At 36.2% G+C, this 23,387-nt stretch overlaps 1 protein-coding gene across 2 annotated transcripts; it reads right to left on the bottom strand.

The window, feature by feature from the left end:
• Nucleotides 1-912: 912 nt before the first annotated feature.
• fancd2 (FA complementation group D2) lies at nucleotides 913-22,569 on the bottom strand. Of its 2 annotated transcripts, none has more exons than XM_007253270.4 (44): nucleotides 22,462-22,569; nucleotides 20,826-20,938; nucleotides 20,424-20,558; nucleotides 20,253-20,320; nucleotides 20,028-20,137; nucleotides 19,855-19,912; nucleotides 19,717-19,769; nucleotides 19,504-19,582; nucleotides 18,707-18,831; nucleotides 18,396-18,483; nucleotides 17,493-17,597; nucleotides 17,245-17,345; nucleotides 16,490-16,598; nucleotides 16,333-16,368; nucleotides 16,099-16,245; nucleotides 15,729-15,863; nucleotides 15,446-15,577; nucleotides 15,191-15,298; nucleotides 14,960-15,069; nucleotides 14,731-14,782; nucleotides 14,520-14,639; nucleotides 14,115-14,188; nucleotides 13,750-13,896; nucleotides 12,767-12,867; nucleotides 11,438-11,553; nucleotides 11,075-11,183; nucleotides 10,474-10,575; nucleotides 10,105-10,205; nucleotides 8,842-8,991; nucleotides 8,047-8,163; nucleotides 7,692-7,820; nucleotides 7,429-7,547; nucleotides 6,779-6,889; nucleotides 5,622-5,755; nucleotides 5,296-5,395; nucleotides 5,032-5,154; nucleotides 4,301-4,394; nucleotides 3,612-3,683; nucleotides 2,994-3,032; nucleotides 2,791-2,865; nucleotides 2,311-2,385; nucleotides 1,880-2,026; nucleotides 1,383-1,475; nucleotides 913-1,263 (listed from the first exon to the last, which is right to left on the bottom strand). In XM_007253270.4, the coding sequence occupies exons 2-44, from the start codon at nucleotides 20,893-20,895 to the stop codon at nucleotides 1,189-1,191; spliced, it is 4,344 nt and encodes a 1,447-aa protein (XP_007253332.3). In that variant the 5' UTR covers nucleotides 20,896-20,938; nucleotides 22,462-22,569; the 3' UTR covers nucleotides 913-1,188. The 2 variants fall into 2 exon arrangements, with proteins under 2 accessions (XP_007253332.3, XP_015462413.3); XM_015606927.3 differs by having other exon boundaries at nucleotides 22,467-22,551.
• Between the last annotated feature and the right edge of the window lie 818 nt (nucleotides 22,570-23,387).

Below are 23,387 nucleotides of genomic sequence, written 5' to 3'. Positions count from 1 at the left end.
TAAACAAAATTTAGTGAACCTCTTCAAATAAAATGTAAAACAGGGTTGCCATGTTCAGCTGTTTCAATCACTGCCACTGAGTAAAATTCCAAATATTAATTCTATACCTGCTGTTATAGTTTTAGATCTTAGTAATATAATTAAAAATTATCTACAATTCGGTTTTTAATTACTACTACTAATAATAAAAATGTTATATAATGTCATTGATTTACATAAACAGATATAAAGTATTTTTTTACTTCTAAATTTTATATAAAATTATATGATTGTAATAAAATAAATGATTATTTAGCATTTTTTAATAAAAATGACGTAATAAGTAATTTGATAATATATTTTTTTATAATATAAAATTATATTCCATTTAAAAATGGTACTGTAACTAGCCAAAGACTAAACTAAACTAAACAAGCTTTAGATCAATTATTGCTAATAAAAATATCATAGCTGATATAAAAAAACAGAGGAATTATATTTATTACTATGAACAACTGTTTCATAGAGATCTCAAATTCGACTTACATTTTAATTAAAAACTCTCTACATTATTAATAATAAAGCTATTAGTTTATATAAAACTAGATTTTAGTACTACATATTTATTTGTAGAATTTTAATAAAAAATAATTTTCTACTAAAATGACTTAATAATATAATTGTAAAAAATTGAAAGATATTTCAATAAAAACTCTACCATAACTAGCCTTAACAGAGCTTTATATCAACTGGCACTTAGTTGGAATTTTTGTATTAATTACTATTATGAACAACTTTTTATTTTTTTTTGCAGAATTTAAGGCTAAAACAGCTTACCTTATGAGTAAAGTTGTGATGATGATTTCATATTATTACACAGATGTACCATAATAAAAAAAAAAAAACTCATTGACCATGAACCACACCCCAGTCTGATGAGAAATTAATTTATATAAAGTGACCAAAACAACAAACATAAAACAGACTTGATTACACACAAATTTGAAACACAAAAAGACAACTTTTCTCTCACAGCCTCAATAAAATGTCATGACATCTTTTCCCAATACAAGGCAACCAAACTGTAAAATTATAACAAATGACATAATAAGCTTTAGGAGCTGAAATATTGTAGGTATGTTTGCTATATATTGCTGACTAGTTATTTATGGATATGAAAGGATAAAGTGGCTGCAGTCTTCTGCTTTGTCAGTCAGATTCCTCAGAATCGTCCTCTTCCTCTTCATCAGCCTGGGCATTTTCCTTTACCTCAGCATCGCTTTCCTGTGTCATGAACAGGAGATAATAAAACACAAACAATCAACATAATAAACAGTTATTTTATACAACGTCCAATCACTTAACAGCACAAGCACAGTGTTTCTCTTTGGGGTTCCTAGTACCTCTTCTTCCTCATTCTGCCCCTCTGGCAGCTGAGAAGATTCTTCATCCTCTTCTTCACTGTCCTGTGATCGTTGTGAGAGAATCTCCTCACCCTTAAAACAAAATACAGTATGCATAAAATATAAAAAATATACATCATAATATAATCTAGAAACTAAAAACAAAATTAATCAGCTTAAATTAATCAGCATGTTGGATGTTTAAGCTCTGATTTGCAGTAAGAATTCTACATAGCAACTAATATGATCAAGTATGCACATGCTACTGTGCATTATTAATATTCAATTAAATAATTAAGGATTAATCAGTCAATACACCTTGAACATCATCTTTATTGTGTTTAGATCAGACTCTTTTAGCATATTTTAACAAATTAGTCTTCCACATCTTTCATATGCTGCATTTTAACTTTAATTTGAAAACTTGTTTATAATTTGGGTCCATAAACTGGACATGAACAGATGTTGCCAGAAGCATAATGTGTCCCAGAACTCACTTTCAGATTCCTGTTCTTCAGATTACCCAGCCAGAAGGCCTCTTGGCACTGGTTAAAAGTGAGCATGGCCTTCACACGATACACAAACTGCTCTAAGCTCTTCTTCAGTGCTGGCACATGGTTGGTCAGTCCTGTGTCTTGGCGATTCTGAGAAACAGTAAGACATTAAAGCTATACTGATGCACTGTATACAAAAAATGAGTGATCATCCAGAACTTTCTTTGTGCATAAAATAATTAATTCCTTTTTAATTTTTAACTGAATCTCAAACTATGTATCTAAATCACATTAAAAAGTGTCCTGTCTTTAGAATCCTGCATTGACTCATGTTAAAACATGAACATATTACATATGTATAATATGTTATGATCTCATAGTGAGAGTAAGATTAAGAGGGGAAAAAAGCCAAATACAAGAATGCTTCTGGTTACCTTTGAGTGGCTACATATGTGATGTAGCTGTCTGGTACTGAGCTGTAATGTCTTCAGTAAATTCTGAACATCCTCCTGAGAGAAACAGAACCAGCAGAGGTGTCACTGCTATTATAAAGTGCATATCGTCACTGTCCAATGAAAAACACTTATCTCCAAAACAGCAACTTTACAGGAGAGAGAAAAAACCTTGTAAACTTTCAATGGAAGTCAATGTAAAAAGAGTTTATTTCAGGTCATTTTGAAGAGTGTCTATTGGTCCGTTCATCAAGACATTTTGGCACAGTGTAAGGGACAGTTTGTTTGTTCAAATTATGTAGTAAACTCAAAATCGACAAAAATGGAGTTAAGTGTTTTTCATAGGACAGCAACGATATGTATGTGTGCACGACAACTAATTATTTGGAATTAACTGTAGATGTCCAACTGCCATAAATTTAACTTAGCAAGCCACTGTTGATGGCAGTGGATCAGAAATACCTTGTGCTTTTTAAAGCTGTAGTCGAGCAGAGGCATTCCCAGCTTAAGGAAGGACTCCAGAAAAAGACGGCCATACTGTAGAAAAAAGCAAACACAGTGTAAAAGCATATTCAGATTTTTCCGCCTTAATTGTAGAAATACCATAGATAATATTAGCAGCTTATTTAACTGTGCATGTGTTTGTGTGCCTGCATAGTTCTCACCTTTAAACACACATTAAGCACTGGTCGACTATCAAACACCTTTGGAGGAAAGGTCAGAACCGTTAGTTTGTGTGCAAACCCATATATTCAACATCTCATTTACCAAAACACCTAAAGGAAGAAAATCTTCCTCTTTATCTACTTTAAGATTAACTTTTATCTTAGGAATACATCTAAGAACAAATGGTCTAAGATAACAATAAGTTTATGGTAGCCTCACATTTGTCTAAAACTGTAAACCAGGCCTCTTACACTGCTTTTTTCCATGAAGGTAACAAAATATGTAGCTAAATAAAAATAAGTAAATTTCCAAATGCTTTTTTAGTAAGGAACATTTACTTATCATTAACCAACTGGACTAAACTGAACAATTCTGGTTAAATTCATAATGTGGTTTGTAGATATAAATATTACATTTTATTTTTGCTCAAGAACATTCTTTTTAAATAGGCTTGAGAAGCTTGTAAGAAAGGTCCATCACATAATATATTTTACATCTTGGCTTCAAATAAAAGAGTTAAGAACTTAATTTGGGGTTAAAGTGTGATTCAAGAGAGTGATGAAGAAATGAAAACACTAGCAGCAAATGGCTGGAGTGAGTTTCACATGACTCTTTACCTTGACCAGGTTAATGAGGACGTGGAAATCCCGAACAGCTAAGTTCCACGTCAGGAGCTTCTCATTCTGAATCTGCCAAAAGAGAAACATAATAAATTTAAGTATCATGTGCTTTTAATCACAGTTTTCATGCATCTTGGCATGTTCTCCTCCACCAGTCTTTCACACTGTTTTTGGATAACTTTGGCACTTCTGGAGCGAATATTCAAGCAGTTCAGCTGGGTTTGATGGCTGTGATCATCCATTGTCCTCTTGATTATATTGTAGAGGTTTTCAATTTGGTAAAATCAGGAAAAAACATCAAATGGTCTCCTATTTTTTTCCAGAGCTGTATATGCATAGACAGATTAGCAATTAGCACCATCTGCTCTATACTGCCTTGCCACAAAAGGTCTGACCAGCAGACCTCTAATGGCATCTTGTGGCACCAAAAAAGATATTCAAGAAGAAAAGACAACAGTATATACCAATATATATTTGTGCTGGGCTTCACAAGACCATCCTGATGTTTTGAAGATTTTCTGACATAGTGACCTGGCCTTCATATTAATTTTAGAGACTGACTGTTCACTTGCTGCCTAATATATCTCACCTTTTGATTATCTTTACTTACAGTGCCAATGGTGCCAATGTTATGGCCGAACAATGTATGTAAATATGTACATACACACCGACGGGCATAAACTCACCTCTCTGCTGTCCGTCTGTCTTCCAGGGGGCAGCTTTCGCACATTTTTCTCCAGCTCCTCCATCATGACCTTATAGTACACCAAGAAGGTTTGCCTGGGAAGTATAAAAAACTTTACATTTAATTAAAAACATTGAAAAAACACAAACATTAAATTAGGGAAGCTGACAACATGCCTGTACTGTGCTTACTGTTGAAATATCAGGCCAAATCTACAGTTACATCTCTCTATACTGCCCCTAGGTTACAGTGGATACAAACTAATAGCCATGTTGGATTGTTTATATGCAAAACTGTCATAAATTAAAACCAAATAAAAAAAGTATTTGCTAAATAAAAAAACAGCATGCCTAATTATTAAGCAACAGAACATGAGGAGTGTGTTTGTGACAATTTTGCAAGGATACACATTCTTGAGTGATCTATTGTGTTTATACAAGTTTTTTTTTTTTCAAAGATAAAGAAACAAAATAATTCATAAAATCCCTGAATGTCATATTGAATATGCCTAAATCCTGATAATTCTTTTAGTTATTGCTATATACTCGTAACAAGTCCCTGCCCTATCACAAAAGGCTATAAAATGTATATGGTTTATAGTATGTTACATGCTAATGGTTTTCTCACTATCACTATCACTATCAAGCTGTAGTTAAACAAAAAAATAAGTAAATGATCCAGCTAATGAATGGCAAGACAATAATTCTTGCAGTGTGAAGAAATGTGCATTACCTGTTAAGTGTAGGCCAGCTGCGGGAGCTGGCATCTTTAGCTGCATTAAGCAGTTCTGTGATCCCCTCTCCTGTTATCTCCTCTACTGCTTTCAGCACATCATCAGTGTGTGCAAGATAAATACTACACACACATAGGGGTGGCAGAAAAAGAGAGAAAGAAAAAAAACAAACAAACAAAACTGATCAATAAAAGAAAGTGCATTAAAAACTGTAGTGCTTTCAGAACCATTTAAAAAAATCAATGCAATAATGAGGTAGCTACATGAGGAGACTGCGAAGTGCATCATTATGTTTCTTTCCGCGTTCCTTCACACCACTCGGATCCACCCACTCCTGACACAGGAAATGCCTCGTCAAAGATGCTGGTGGAAAAAAAAATTAGCTGAAAAGTTCAAAAGCTGTTATGAATTTTGTAGTTTACTACAATTTTCCATAAAAAATAAAATAGATAAAAATATAATTAACACTACAATATACAATAATATGTTAATGAATATTGTCCATTTAAACCAGACCAGAAGCATAATTCTGATGAATGGGGTGATGAAGAAGTGCTATGAGTAATCAGGTGTAATTACGCAGACTGACCAGTATGTTCTCTGAAGAAGGTGTGGTGGGATCCTCCAAATTGACTGATAACGGTGAGGAGCTGAGTCAGGCACAGAGCAGTGTTTAGGCTAGGCACTGTACTGCGGAAATTCAGCAGGTACTCAAAACTTTGCCTACACACACAAAAAATTATAAGTCAACAAAAACATACAGCCATACCGACAGGCCATATATCCAAAAGCAACCCTGTATTTTTCTGTGTGTTTTTTTGAGAGAAACATGGTCAAACATTTCTATAAACTGTTAATTTCTTTAAACTGCATTTAAGGCTTAAATTGATAATGTGCTAATAAGAGGTTGACATGCATTATTGTGTGCTGTGCTTCCTATTGAAATCCGAGACCTAATACACATTTACATCTGCAGCATCTGGACTTTTGTTGGGTGCACAGTTCATATTTAAGCTCAGCATAAAAACATTTCTAACACAAATATATGAAAGTTCCAGGTCTGTTAAATTTGCAGAATTTACAATAGATGGTAAGCACTTCTGCAAATCTTTTGCCTCAAATGGAACACATTTGTTTTTACCCAGATCTTCCAGTTCTAACAGTTTCTACTTAATATTTGAAACTGTTATACTATATAAAACATTAACATTTATTTTGTTGCAGTAGTATTTATAAAAGCTTTTGTTTTCACATCCCAAAACTACCCTGAAATATTGAGATATTATTCTAGGGCCAATATCTCCCACCTCAATTAGTGAGAGGTGCCAAAAGTTAATAAAAAGTAGCATAGGATGAGTTCAGCAGGAGCACTGTAAATGGTAGCCAAATTACTACAGTGAGTTTAAAATCCTGGGGTGGAACAGAAAGTGGCAAAGCGATATCATACTTCATAAGGTTTCTGAAAACTAATAGATTTGTTTAGTTTATGCTGGCCACTTAGCAGTTATTCCAGTTATATAAACTGCAGGTTTTATAGCCTAATCTGTCTTGACACACGCGATATGCCCAAATAATCTAATGAATGCATTTAGGTCATTTAAGCTGCACCCACTGCTGACACAGATGTGCAATGGCACACATACAGCTTGTCTAGTCCCTGTAGAGAAATAGTGCAAGTGGAACAGGACTCTCTGAAGAAGATAAACCTGAACCTATTGTGTGTGTGTGTGTGTGTTTAGTTCTCACTTGATGAGCTGCTCCAGGGTTAGGTCTGTTTCTTCCTCTTTCAGTCGATGAGCCAGCACTCCCAAAGCACTCTTAAACAGAACTCGCTGTTCCGGATGGGAGAATCCCGACCTGAGAACACACTCCAGCACGTCACAGACTTAAACAGTTTACAAACTTGCAACTTTAACTTCAAACAAATCTTCTGCATTTTGTAAGGTGTACTTGAAATCAGTCAAAAACAAATCTTAAAACTTCACAGACATTAGGATCGTTTTCCAAATGCATTACAAGTCTTAAGATTATGTCTGAATAATCCTGACTGAGCACAACTATTAATATATAATGTCTTATCTGGAATTTTCTGGACAAGCTGGCATTTCTGGACAAGCTGAAAGACACAAAACCAGCTTCAGATGTGAAATAAGTAGCCTAATGCAGTAGAGTAATAATACAACTCTTTACACAAATATGACTCAGGTATTGCGGTATTACGCAGTTCCTCCGTTTGCTTTCCATGCCTGCTTCACCAAGTTACACAGTTCAAAAACCATAATGCTGACCTTCACATATAAAAAGTGAAATTAGATCTGTTTGGAAGGCCAAGCTAAGCTGAAGTCATGTAACTGTGGCAATAAAAAATGTGGCATGGCTATTTTCTGTGCACTCACCAACTGAAGGTTGTGTGCAAAACCTGCAGGAGGAGATGATAGGCTGAATTCATGAGCTGCTGCTCCTTCACATCTATACCAGGAGCATCCACCACACCCTGTTTCTCACTCAGCAAAGTCTGTGGGAGGCATGCACAGACACACACACACACACTTAAAACTCTATAACACCAGCATAAACTAAGATTAGCTAAGAACAATCTAAACAATCATTATCTATAATCTATGTTTATAGGCATGTATGGATGAGCATCAGTGTTTACCTGAAAGTGATTGTGGCAGTTCTCTAGGTGTGTGCACAGTGTAGGCAACAACTGAACACAGAAATTGGCCACATCTCTGGAGCTTTTCTGCTGCAGGTGAGAGAAGCCCACTTTCTTGCCAGCTTTCCCCTACACAGCAATCAATAACACAATAACACCTGCAGCAATTGTTGCACTTGGGGGCACAAAATAACAAGGGTTTCTAGGAAAGCATGACTGTGCAGGATAGTGACAGAGAGTAATGCTATAGCTGTATGAGAGAGAGCGATGGAATTTATCCCAATCTTGGATTTTAAATAAGTTTAAATCAGTTAATGACTGCAAAAGGTCGTCATTTACGCGTTTGTGTTCATACCTTAAGAAATGGGGCTTTCTTAGCTGGAGCAGCAGTTAAACTGAAGTCCAATTTGCGATGCAGGTCCTCCAGCAAAAACACTAGCTCTGAAGAACCCAGCTGCACCTCCTCTCTCACCTACACACAACAGTGGCACATACAACATACTGTGATCTACTTGGTGTAAAATAATTAAAATGTAAAGTAATAATGTTTAATTACACAAACCCTTTCCTTAATAACAGAATCAATTATGTCAGTACAGATTACACCAATGTCTTCAGATGTTATTTTAGCCTACTCTTCCACAAACTTAGGGCACAATTTAGCTAGAATTTATTTGTATCTATTTTGGCATATAACTTTTGTATATTAGACTAGTGTCGTCAGTAGGTCAAGTGGCTTTGCTGGAACCAGTCACACACTCATATTTGGATCTATGCACCATAGATCCTGGACCTCTAGACCTCATAGATATATGCAGAGATATTTAAATCTCTGTTAGTAGCATCAGTGTTGTGTTCTGCTTGGACATGAAAAAAGTGAAAGTGAAGGAGTGGGGTAATGGACAAACAGTAAGCAAATTGATTACACTAAGCAAATAAGTTTTGTCCTGAGAACCCAAACATTTCATGCTTTTGTGTGTCGTGCCTTTAACTAGCATGCCTAATTTAATTAACAAGGTTTCTTATTAAGTGTTTATGGAAAACATGAATACATTACTTTGAGAGCCACTGAATTAAAAAGTTGTAAAATACACTGTCAAGATAAGACAGAAAAGATAAGATAGAAAAGTTAGGACTTATTTATACTGACCTTGCTATGAAGCTCTGTGTCCAAGATCGATCGAGACAGGAGACCACATTGTAGCACATCCAAAACCTCAATGTCCAGTTCTCTAAAGAAAGCCCAGTAGGATGACAGATTCACCCCTACTTTGGCCTCTTTCTCTTTCTCTGGATGGTCCTGCCAAAAGAAGCAAATGCTTATTCTATATTAAGTCACACAGTGGTGTGGTGGTTCCAAGGTTTCTTCCTCTTAAAGGGAGTTTTTCCTTGCCACTGTGTCACCATAAAATTGGCATCTATGTGGTGCTGCTCATATAAGGCGTGGACCTGTTTTTCATGTAAAGCGGCTTTGTGAAAACCTTTGTTGTAAAAAGCGCTATATAAATAAAATTTAATTTAATTGAATTGAATAGATGGAACACAATCATTCCAGGGAACACAGTTCGAATGTTTCCAATGCTTAATGCTGGGGGGCTTTATATCTCTCAAGCCAATGCCTGGCATTAGGCATGCTACCAATGGGAATACGTTTATCTGCTCCAATGGGTCATATTCTATTCTGGCAATACTTCTATACAGGGACTAACCAAGCTCTGTGTGTATGTGTGTGTACATGCATTTACATCTGTGTCAGCACTGGGTGCAACCTAAAGTAGCAGCATTCCTTTTTTAGAAGATATACAGCTTTAGGAAAAAATAATAGACCACTTATAAATGATACGTTTCTTTGATTTTTAACCAATTAAAAAACCTCTAGAATATAATCAAGAGGAAGATGGATGAACACAAGCCATCAAACCAAGCTGAATAGCTTGAATTTTTGCACCAGGACTGGCACAAAGTTATCCAAAAGCAGTGTGTAAGACTGGTGGAGGAGACCATGCCAAGATGCATGAAAACTGTAATTAAAAACCAGGGTTGTTGCACCAAACATTGATTTCTGAACTCTTAAAACTTTATGAATATGAACTTTTTTTTGCATTATTTGAGGTCTGAAAGCTCTGCATCTTTTTTGTTATTTCTGCCATTTTTCATTTTCTGCAAATAAATGCTCTAAATGACAATATTTCTATTTGGAATTTGGCAGAAATGTTGTACGTAGTTTATAGAATAAAACAACAATGTTCATTTTACTCAAACATATACCCATATACCAATAAAATCAGATAAACTGATTCCAGAGCTTTATTTGGACATTTAGGGCATTAGTGACTTCCTAAACTCATTTGGATACAGCACAAAACGTTTGTATGTGTCTGAGAGATTTCTGGCCTTAATGCATCACCCATACCTGCTGTAGAGATTCATCTTCCTCAGTAGCTTCCTCCATCTGAGTACTATCTGTCGAAGAGTTTTTACTGGCCAAGGTTTTTCTTTTCTTCCCAGTGGACTCTTAAATAGAACAGATAATGTTTACTTCATACACATTAACAAACACACATTAAAACTCCAGAATCAGTTCCCTGTTGTCATATAGTTTAAGAGTTCTTCTCATATTTATGTTCTATTTTGGGCAAACCTGACTAAAGTGGGATTATGGGTGTTTACACTTTAAACAAATGTGAAAGTGCTGAATAGCTCTAAGCTGTTTGGCTTGGCTGACAGTGTGGGAACTGAAAAAGGAGAATCTTAAATATATCTTTCAGGTATTTCTCTTTACCTTTCTTTTTCTTCTTGGCAGGAGCAGCTGAGGACGTGGGAGCCACAACTTCTGTACTCTCACAATCAAAGTTAGCCATAGGAGGAGTGTAGCCAGGGCAGTCTGAAACACACATAGTTAAGTCGTTAACATTCAAGAGCTGATTGTATACAGTGGCATTATTGTGTTATTGGACTGAGTACCTCCACAGCTCACAGAAAAATGCCCAGTGCTGCAGACAGTATCTAAATTTTGCAATTTTCCCTTGCTGGCATAATTTTAATCTGGTCATTGTTCTTTTCGTGTCCAAATTTGTAGATAAATAGACCTATAGAAATGCTTGAAACCAGCGTGAAATATAATAAAAACAATTTTAAGAAGTTTTCTCCAACATATCGGAGATACAAAGTTCTCATGTATCAATGACTAAAATATACATGTACCCAATGCATCTATTATTTTGCTATGGTTTTTTAACCTGGCAAATCTGTAGAAGAGTTTTTACTGGCCAAGGTTTTTCTTTGGCCTGGCTGACAGTGTTAGAACTGACTGGAGAGAATAAAATATAAATGTGCAATGTCTGAAACACGAACTGAACTGAAAATTACTTCCATGTTGGTACCTGCTAAGCATGTCTCCAGTAGTGTCTGCAGGTAGGTGATGTTCTGAAGACGGGTTACAACTTTCATCTTCATCTCAGGGTCCTTTTGCTTGCAAAAAGCATTTACCACCTAAAAAGACACAGAAACACACAGACAACTGTTGCCAAATTCCAGAGTTTTTTAGCCCTTTTTTTATGTTTTTTCTTTTTGCTTTGGTTCAGATAAACCTACTACACAAGGATAAATTCTATACTTTACACAGATAAAATAATACTATACAAAGTGCAGTCAAATTACACTATGTAGAAGTAATGACTGAGTACATTTGCCTTTTAGGTTCACAGGAACCCTTTTTACATATTCCTAAACACATATGCAATTACCTCTCTGAACCAGTTGATGGTGTAGAAGAGCAGTGAGCAGAGGAACTCTCGCTCTGCTTTAGACAAACTCTCTACCTTCTCCACTGCTCCCATATCTGTCAAAATCAGGGGACAACCTGCCAAAACACACACAGTTTATATATACACAAAACCTGAAATCTGTACTGTGCAAAAAAAAGTCTTAAAAGTGAATTTAAATATGGCAGTTATTAATATCATTAATAAATTAATTATTTAAAGCTGCATGAAAAGGTATTTGCCCCCTTATTATTATTATTCTTTTGGTTTTGCATTTTTGCATTACTATTTTTCAGATTATCACACAACATTTAACATCAGGCAAATATAACCTGAGTGAATATTTAAAAAAGCACTTCTAAATGATTGAACACACTTATTGGAAGGCTGTTGTTGCCGCCAAGGGTGGTACAACCAAGATATTAGGTTTAGGGGGCAAACACCTTATCATATAGGGCTAGAGATGTTTTTTTTCTTTAATAAATAAAATTATCATTTAAAAAGTGCTTTTAAATTTTTCTTTTTCTTTGTCTGATATTAAAGTTTGTTTGATAATCTAAAAAATGTAAAAATGAAAAACAAAAAAGCAAAAAACAAAAGAAATCTGTAGGGGGCAAACACTTTTTCACAGCACTGTACTATTATACTATTATACATTTTATATAAAATAAATATAAAACTATTTATCAAAAACACAAGCAGTTTAACTCAGTTTTCATGAATGATTTCACCTAATGATTTTGAACTGGAACTGAATGTTACCTGTAAATACTGGACTAAAAAAGCAGCATGAAAATGGTTAACACATTTAAACATAGACCATACTGTAATAATAATTTACTTATACGAATTTATAATAATACACAGTATTATAATAACACAAAAACATACTTCCCAAATGTATGACATAAGATTTCTCCTCTGCATTTGTGCAATAACCATGATTCAGACACCCAAACAAGGTTCGATTAAGGACAGAAGGAAGTGTTTTATAAAAAAACTCCACAAATGTTTGCACAAGCAAGCACTGGTGTGGGTGCGGTAAAGTCTAAAGTGCGGTGTGTAATACATTCCTGGAAATCTGACTATGGGTCCCTGTCTACTTCCTCCTCACACACAAAGGCCTTTGTGTTCAGGGAGACAACAGTCAGACTTTCAGGGAACCGGACCAGAGTTACCAGAGCTGACAGAATCTGCAGTGTCACAACCTTAAAAGGATGACACTCTTCTACTTATTTTAAGCGTAAATAAAGCAGCTCAGTGATTGATGAGTGGCTGAAGTCAAAAACGAGCGCTCTATTTTTCACTGACCTAGCAGAGCATCAATCTCCTCTAGGTCACCCTGGTGCTGTTCTTCTTCACACAGCCTCAGCAGCCGGAAAAATGATGAAAGACAGAGTGGAGACACATGCCTGGAGGGAGAGAAAAAAATTGTCATTTGAAGGCTCATTTACTGTACAGTTGGTCAGAAAATACTGGTTTGAGATATAGCTGACACGCTTCTCCATCTGAATCATGTTATGCAGATAGGACAATTACATTAGAAATATTTAGTATTAATAATAATAATAGTATTTTCATATCACAATATGGAATAAGACAGAGCATGACTGTTTGTGTCAGATAGGCTTGTATTTCTAGAACTGTGGATGAACTGTGGATTAACTGTGGATGTCTCTTGAGTTAACATGGCCAGACTGACTGGAGCTTACACCAGCTTTGGACTGGTTATTACAGATCATTAGACAGGTTGTCTTGGACCATTTGGGGCTTATAAAACAGACCATTGTTCAAAAAGTGCAGCCTATTGAGTACTGTTGTACAATGTGCATTCCTTCTTGGTCACAATTTAACCTATTTTTAGATACATTAAACTGGTGCTATTAACATTATACTGAGTTCAGTGTACTCCAGTGGTCTTCTTAGTTAGTGGATCTGAATCTAAGAGAGCAGCTTTGGAAAGTGGTAGAACAGGAAACTCACAGAAGGACTGTAAACCTGGAAAATCTGCAAGAATAGCATGACTCAATCCTGACAACATGAAGTAAAATCTCAAACGTATTGCAGAATCCATGCTACAAGGAATTGAAGGAGAATCTAAAACTTTTCTGAGTATGTCATAATCTTTATTATTTGCATCCTCATTTTGATACATAGATGGATTGTTTTTTATTATTTTTTTATTAATTATTTTTTCTTACGATAAAGAATGAATCTGACAACACCTGTTAACTTTATTAAAATATGCCCTGTTTGTATTATAATAATGTTAATTAGTGCGGTGGATCTCTGACCTGCTGTTTTTCTGGCTGGGAGCAATGCGACCCTCTGCACTGTGTGGTACATCCTGAGCCATCAGAGGCAGCAGATTGATGGCAATTCCTCCCTGACTCTCATCTTCATCCAGATTATACATAACTGAGGCAGGGAAGGGATACGAACTGCACATGCACAACAACAAACACAGAAATTACTTAGATTGCACAGTTTAAATATAGAATCCCATGCCCTGCACTTTTGACCATCATGTTGACTTTTTGTAAAACAAAACTGTGAGATTGTGAACAAACAATAATACATTATTTATTCAATCTATAATAACCTATTTGACACATGGTACAAGTGTATGTTGTGCATTCATGTTGACTGAACCCCTCACCCTGCTATCTCTGGTCCAAGGTCAACTACAAAATCCTCTTGGAAATCTTCCAGCACACTCTTTCCAATCCAAGCCTGGCAGAGCACAAGAAATAGCATTGATACCACATGTGTCTATAAGCAAAAGTTCAACAGCAGTCTTGCTCTACCTACCACATTTATAATAGCAGTTGCTATAAAGACAATTACGTTTAAGTCAGAAAGAGGATATGTCAAAACAATTTTAAACAATTAACAGTTAAACAATTTGTATGCAATTTATGTGATATTCCATAAAACTTGCATGGGATAGCTATTGTGAATAACAACAATTATTCCTATTACATAAAGAACGAAGCTCTGGGTCTTTTAGCCAGAGAACTGAATACAGCTGCTGAAGCTAAAGAGGACTAAAAGAGGTTTTAACCTGCACAAGTGGGTCCAGTTTGCAGGTCTGTAGCAGATTGGCCAGCTCGTCATAATAGAGCGCAGCAGCTTCAGCTGAGCCTTCACTGCAAGAGCGAACCAGATCCAGCAGTGCTGTTACCTAATCAAACACATCATGCAAATTCATGTACATACTTAAACCACAAAAACACAAATGAATGTTTTTGAACAAACTTACACATGCTACAAACCTGTCGATGTGTTTCTTTGGGAAGTGTGCCTCCTTGAGAGTCGGCTTTGTTCCTTTAACAAGAATAGAAAAATAATCTTCTATTAATCAGTCTGCTTCATCTGTTGACTCTTATTTTTTTTACCAACTGCAGTATTTGTGCCAGTAAGGCATCACAAATGCTGTGTGCCATCAGTGTTTAATTAATTGAAAAAAACACTATGGAACAGAAACGTGACTCTATGCAGTACCTTCGTACCCCCATGCTCCCCACCATCATAACGGCTCCAATAATGCCAATGCGCTTATACTTAGGCACAGTACTGGACAACTGCTTACGGATCACTATGTGCATGTCATCCTGCAAGACAGATGAAACCAAAACAGATATGAAAGATTAAGAGACGTATATGACTCAGCAAACTGGAGTTACTAAAAAAAAAAAAGAAAGAAAAGAAAAATGTATACAGTACAGTCCTGACCTGAATATGGCTGCCATGTTGGTCATGGCCAAATGCCAGAGAGCTTAGGAGATGGAAGAGTCTGCGGATCTGCTGAGGGCTAAGGTTGTCCATGTAGTCCAGTATTCCCTGCACACAACACAGCCCAATGTTCCAGAACAGAAACATCATAATAGATTTTTAATATTCATGTTTATTTTTAGTTTATACCAACCAACTGATGTACACTCGTTAATGCCCAAGACTTTATGTGACATTACTAGTGGCAGAGATTACCTTAACAAAGACTGCATACTGAGCCATCTCTGTGGGTTTCAGGGATACCAACTCACACAGCAGCTCCAGAGCAACATCGACCTCCCCACTCACACCACTGCAGACATGTGTGACCAGAGAGCCCACCACTTCCTACATACAAAGAGAGACAGTTAAAAATGAAATACAAAAAAATAAAACAAAACATTTAAATATTCATATGTATGTACATATCTGCAGATCATATATATCATATATCACATAAGTCCTCTCAATGCGTTGGGAGAGGTGCAGAGTGTGTTACCTGCTGACAGTATGAGTCAAAGGCAGTAAAGGCTTGCTTATACATATGTCCTCCAAAAGGTACCACACAGCAGTCAGAAGAGCGCACCAGCCCCTGAGCCAGGGCCAGGATGGAGGGGAAATATCCACGCATCACCTACACACATTCAAACAATCAGTCTCCAATAAATAAATTAATAAACAGCAAAAAAGAGCAGAATGCACCAAATATCATTGTATTGCTTTTAAAACCATCTAATGTCAACTTTTACATCTCTCCATGTTAAGTTTTGGTGATTTAATCACAGTTTCTACTAACAACTAGACTAAATCAATAATATGGAACTGAACATCACAGAGAAAAAACAAACACTAAAGAGGCTGACACTGACCTGAGCAAATCCCTTAAAAGTCTTATTCAGTAGTGTTTCCTGAATGAGGCCAGCACGCACTTTAACCTTCAGCACCCGCTCTGCCCCACGTCGACTCTGGTTAGCATTAGTGGAGTGGAGAATGAGCAGGACCAACACATCAATCACCTGAAAACAAAAAAAGAGAAAAACAAAATGAGAGGATTGTAAACAAGAGGAACAATAAGGGAGAACAATCAAAGAAATAAACTGCACCTTGTGATCTTCGGGCTCACTGACATTCTCTATAGCCTGCAGGGGAAAAAAAAACAACACATTACACCCTGATTAGACACCCTCACCAGTATGTCAGTCCTAACAGGTCTAAATTGTCTTTTTGCAAAGGGAAGCATGTCATCAATCCTATGCCCACCTTCAGCCACGCCTCTGAGATAATCTTCTGAAAGCGCACAGCCGACTTAATGACCTCCAGCACCAGAGCCACACTGTCCTTACTGCTGCACGATGGGACGCTTGCTGATCTGATATCCAACAGATAAGGAAAAGACCAAAAAAAAAAAATGTAATAAATTTTAAGTGTGTATTCACAATAGGTGATCTGTTCCTGTGAGAGCACATTATTCCTCCAAAGCCTGGTTCATTTGACTAGTCAGATTGTTTCATACCGTGCATGGTGCAGTCACCAGTTCAGTAGGAACTGGCACAGAATATCTAGTGTAAGAACTGCTGACTGTGCCTAAGCACAGTATTGGAATATCAGTGATGCTGCCTAAATAAAAAAATATATTTTATACATGCTGCATAATTAACAGAAAATTGATATGGCATTCATAATTGATATGTCTATATATCAGCACGCTCCCAACCATTCCAAACAAGCCACAAACCAAACACAATCTAAGGCACCTGCCCAATTTGTACGGTGCATGTGTATTCATTAATAATTACTTCATTTATTTTTGTAATAAACTCTCCTTGATACAATGAGAGAGAGAAAATACACTTGTTGTGGGGTTCACCCTTTAGTAGTGTAACCTGACATAATGAATCATGGAATACATAGAGTATTATTTATATGATTATTAGTTGCAGGCAGTGGTGGTGCATGTATCCATATGCTGACTACAAAACTAATTAGACTACAGACAATAAAGTGCAAAAGGTTACCCTGTGATCTTCTTATGCTTCTCAGACCTTTGGGAGGCCTGCAGCATAGAGGACAACACACACTGCTCCAATTCTAGCTTCTTACGTAGATCACACACCACCTACACATACATAACATACAATACATACACATACAGAATGCAGGAAGATTTTATACACTGAGGAAATAGTTACTTTCAAGCACATATTTAAAGACTGTAGTGTATTTATAGGCATCATTTAGTCTAAAACAGATTACATATTCTGACCTCATTGGCATCAGATGCAGATATGGAGTGCAAGATGAACTTCACTACAACGGGAAGGTCCTCCAACTGCACTGCAGAGACAGTGGATATGACTGCACCACGTACCTGACCGACACACACACAAAAGCAGGAAAACCAAAACAGGTAGAAAGATTATGCGGTATTTATACAGCATTTATATAGTATAGACTGAGATCTAAATGATTTGTTGAAGAAAAAAAAAAAGAGTTTGATTCATAAGTATTTGGACAGATGCTCTTTATAAGTTTGCCTTTGTACACCAACAGAATGGAATTTAAAGAAATCAAAATATTATTAAATTCATTATCTCTCTACTGTAGTTTTTGTTTTGTTTTTTGTTTGTACTGAGCAGGTCGACCCGAGGTGGGTGGGTTCCTCTGACTGAGTCTTAGTTCCTCCTAAGGTTTCTTCCTCTTAATGTAAGAGAGATTTTTTCTTGCCACTGTTATCGCCACAATAATTGACATCTCTGTGGAGTTGCTCATAAGAGGTGTGGACCCGTTTTTCTGTAAAGCTGCTTTGTGACAACTTTTGTTGGAAAAAGCACCACATAAATAAAATTGGATTAAATTGAATTTAATCATATGTGAATAATAATGGAAAGGAATTTAAGCTAAAATTGTAGCTACATTTCAATCACATCGTGATACTTTCCAATCCACTGTGGTTGTGTAATATGAGTGTAATATATGGATAACACCCACTGAAAACAAACTACATGTGTAATTTCATTATAGAGCATTGGATGATGCAAACTGTAACTTGCAAGACTCAAACTGTGAGAATTTGAGCTGTGCTGAGGAGGTAAAATTACAATGACTATGTAACTGTCCAAATATTTATGGACCTGTCTCTACATGTTTATGCTAGAAAGTTGAGTACCTCGGCCAGTAACGTTGAGCTGAGATTAAGGCTTGACAGTGCATCCAGGATGGGGACAGTGAGCTGTGTGCTTTCTTTGAGCAGAGCACTACACAGAAAAAGAAAGCAGGAAAAATAAGCTCAGATGTACAATGTCTCAACAACACTATCAGCAGCACAATGAGACATGTCCTCTAAATGAGCATTATTAATGGAACAATGAGTACAAAGGTGCAATTATCTCCACTATTTCTTTAAGATCAAATATGCTTATGGCACTTTAACTGTTAAATACTAAGTATCTCTCGGCTTTCCTAAATCATATTCCTTACTTGAGGTCTCTGGCCATGTCTCCATGCTGAGAGTCCTCTAGTATTTCAGGCAAACTGGTAATGATGTCATGCTGGATCTCAACAGGAGCTACAGACACCAGCTGCATCAGCTTACTCGCTAAATCCTAGACACACACATACACACACACACACACACACACACACACACACACACACACACACACACACACACACACCAAGGCCACATTAACAACACAGCTGACTGGAATAATTTGTTTACACCTTTATTTACATACTTTATGCTGGAACTGTTTCTGGGTAAACTTTGGTTAGACTCCCCAGTGTAATGTGGATCAGATTTAATTTCACATATATAAACAATATTCCAATGCATGCGTTTGTCATCTAATATTGCCACTGTACTGTACACTGTAAAATAAAGAGAGATACTAATAAAAATTGGAAGAGATCTCCAGCATACAAGCAGATCATTCATGTTAGCCAACAGCATTGTATTATTTGGCTAATGACATTTTGTATTTGTGAAAATTAGTTTTTGAACACTTTCGAATGTAGTTATAATGATATTTGCTCTAATTTGATTTGTGTATCGTGGTTGAACATACAGAGCACATATACCAGGGGTGCTCATCTTTGGAGGACGCCTTTTAGTGTTCAGATTTGTTTCATTCATCTTCCTATGTTTTGTGCTTTGAAATTAAATTCTGAAAAAAGCCAATAGAAAATAAATAGAATACCATTATATAACCCCAACATTCTGAGACCAAGCAAGCCTAATTAAATAAATATATAATATCTTTAAATAAATATAATACCTTGCAATCCACAACTCGATCAAGCCACTTCAGCTGGTTAATAATAACATGTGGAATATTGAGGCCATCCTCCCCAACCCTTAAACAAAAAAATGTCAGACACACAACCAGTCACTAATGACTGCAGCAGCAGATTACAGTACACATACTGAGATGAATAAAGATAGATATTATACAGACATTTAGATAACAGGTTATATGACAGTAACCTACCCCTCAAACATGAACTCTGGAAGCTTCTCAAACAAAGTGTTTATGACTGGAGCCTAGAAAAAGGGAGACATTTTGTAAGGTCTCAGTTACATTAACAGAGAACTTCAGAAATGTTATTACGTGAAGAGATCCCCTTACCTGAAGCATCTCTACACCTAGAAGCAGACGAACAAGGCTCTCCTGGAAAGAGCTAGAACTGCACAAAGAAACCACAAACATCTGTGAGCATTTCACTTTACACTCCTAGCACTCTCTACATTGCAACATGAACGTGTCTTCCAGCTTTATTTTACACTGCATTCACACATTACCTGGCACTTCCTTCACTTGCAGAACGTGGCACACAAGGAAGCAGGCAGTTCCTAAATCTCTCTGGGTCTTCAATGTGAGTCTCCAAGCCAGATATAAACTCTTGAATTATCTGATGGAGATTCAGTGGAAATCTTAATAATTAGCATAGTGTAATACATTATTTAATTTATATATGTTGCATTGACACTGCTACTGAAATGAAATGTTCAAAATTCTACACTCACAGTTGGATATCTTGGATTTTTCCGTAAATATTGCTGTATTCTTTTTTGAAAGACAACTTGATCCACAGCTGTGTAAACAAAAATGGCAAAAGGTGTGAAAAATACATGTACACAAGTAAATTCTATTACTGTTTAAGTATATATCAGTGACATCTTTATCCATGATCTTACCAATCTCATTAGACATGTTGCCTAATCTCAAGGTGACTCCTGATTCCCGAAGCATACTAACAAAAACTGAATCAGGAACCTGTTCAGGAGCTGCTGATTTGCTGGGCCTTCCAGTGGACTTGCTTTTCTTGGATTCTAGATGAAATACAACACAGGGAATTAGTCCATTCTGTTCTAAAGCAGAGCAATGTGTAAGCAACGGTGCCCAATCCTTGTCATGGTGATTCACCCCCTAGAGAATTCAGATCTAGCATTCTAATTTCATTTAGGCTGTTTAGTAGCTGGATCAGATGTGTTAATGCAGGGTTGGACATAAACTCTGTAGGGTTATGAACACACCTAATGTAAGGTGATGCAGACACACATTACAATATGTTATGTAGAATACACGAAAGAACTCACTGGGTGCATCAAGTGAGGTTGGCCCATCTTCCACTGAAACAACTGATGAACGTTTCTTTTTGCGCATCATGTTCAGCTGAAGTTGTCTTGCTGTTTATCCACTATCCAGCGACCTGTTAATAAGACATACATGAAAAATCTAAAGCTCAATTCAAGCAATGCATAATATTACTAACTTACCTAATGCTACATTAGTTTATTTATTAATCAAAAAGCAATAATTGATCAATACATTGAGAAAAAAGACAAATGTACAGCCTTTCCCCTACTATTCAAAACGCTGATCAGTTTTTATTTGTTGATACAATAAAAAATCAGTAGTATAACCACTGCCCTTGGTGTTGGAGTATGTAATAACCAGCTGATGGAGATGGGTGATTTTCACAATACACCGTATGTATCATGCTTTGACACACAGACAAAAGGCATCAGCAGTGGCACATTCTGCTATTCACATACTCTTTTATGAATAGTACGGTGATTTTTGCAGCAAATAATGTAGCTCATTAAACAGGTATTTAACACTCTAATGAATTGTTCTTTTGGTTTAATGTTCTTTAAACATGGATAAAATTCTTAATATTCTTAAAAAGCATATTGGGGAAAAAAACATGATATGATCAAATATCGACATATTGCCCAACTACACTTCAAATATATATAATTTCTTTTTACCATATAATCCGCTACTAACTAGCTAAAGGAATAATTTATTACATTCAGGGAATCACTCATTAAGTCTCCAGCTAAATGTTATTTTTAATATTGTTTTGGAGGGTTTGTTAACTGATCCACAATATTTAAGACAAAGAGCTGCTCTACAGACAGACTCAGGAGATCCTTTGTGCCGAGAGCCATCAGACTCTTCAACTACTCCGAGTGGAGCCGGAAGAGAAAAGAGGACAGTTGAGGAACGAGTCTCATATTTTATTTTTAATCACAGCCTATTTTTATCTGTACTATAATCACACTCTGTAACAACATGTACATCTGCACTCTGTGACTTTATTGACAATTTACTGTACATTCTGTACTTTTGCACTCTTGGACCTTGACACTTTATGGTACGTCCTGTACATTCACACTCCTGGACACTACTCACGCTTAAATTAAAATACTTGCACAGGTTTATATTTAGTATTTTTCATATCTACTGATACCTGCTATCCCTTATAACTTACTTAAATTATTCTGTATTACTGCACTACCTTATCTATCTATCAAATTAGGTAACCTAGGTATGTTAACTAAGCCTTGGCATCTTATCTCACCTCTTAGTATTAATAGATAACTTAACTAGGTAACACGTTAAAAAAACTAGCTATATGTTAAATAAACACCGAGAGACTGAATAAAGCCTTGTGCAAGCTGTCTAAAAGCTGTCGTGGCGACTCTTTATAGCTGTCTATTTCTGATTGTTGATGTCAAACTACTTTTTAATGAGCTAGCTAAGCATTAGCTGCTTTTGTAAACATACACACGAGCTACACAGCTCCTACCCGTATACTCATTATACGGAACATTATGCATTGACATGCCGATTATAAAGACTGACCCGCCCGCTAACCCAGCAGTCGTGGTTGTAGAAAGCTAGCTAGCTGGATTAATAAACTGTAAATGATGAAAATTAAGTTACTTTACGCAGCTCGTCGCTTATTTCGTTTTCTTCTGTCCCAAAAGTCCAGAGTCTCGCGTAAGAGTTTCCCGCCGATGTTTCGTAAATTGTAAGGGAGGGTGTTACAGTTATTTGCCCTATTTAAAAACGAATGTAAGGCGAGGTGGCAAGTATGTGAGCTATGGTGTCACAGGACCTTTTAATGCTGTGTACAGTTCCTTACAGCACTCTTTCCTTAATTTGAATCCTTAATGTCTCTAAGTGATATATATTGATGATCTTGACAGCATAATTACAGGACAGTGTGTGAATGTGTGTTCGTTTACCTGATCTTATTTACAGAATGTAGGTGTGTTGGGTTAATTCTACAGATAAGATTAGCTCTTTTTTTAAAGTTTAGTTTAAAAGTTTTGCTTTTTTTGTTATTATCTTCCTTCCTTTCTGTTGATTGGTGTGATTACATTATTTGTCACATTGTTAACCATCTTTTGTCAAGCCATTCTAAAATAAAGTTCAATAAAAATTCCTCCCTGAATTTACCTGAGCCAATTTTGAAATTGATATAAATATTCAGAAAGGGGGTTGGACTTTTATGGGTTAATTACACTGTATTTTTTTGTGTTTCGTTTGTCCTAATTATGCCGACCTTACAGCTAACAATTTTTTTTTTATGATTTCACTGTCGCAGACACATTAGAGGTTCTAGGATAAAATCATAAGATTCTCAGTGTAAGGTGGTAGGACTGAAAGTTTTAGTATTTTTCTTGTCCTGGCGTTCAGATAAAATTAATCAAGTTTAATATTAAAGTAAGTCTTAAAACTTGGCTTATTAGCAATAGTTTTAAACTGGTACAGGTTGATATAGAGTTTAGTTTTAAGGGGAACTTGCACTAATGCTATTAAGGATTAGCAAAAAGCTAATAGGAAGGACTCAAAGTATTGTCTCA

This window comes from Astyanax mexicanus, chromosome 5 (genome assembly GCF_023375975.1).
Source record: "Astyanax mexicanus isolate ESR-SI-001 chromosome 5, AstMex3_surface, whole genome shotgun sequence".
NCBI classification, from domain to species: domain Eukaryota; kingdom Metazoa; phylum Chordata; class Actinopteri; order Characiformes; family Acestrorhamphidae; genus Astyanax; species Astyanax mexicanus.
This window is presented reverse-complemented; position numbering and strand designations above follow the sequence as displayed.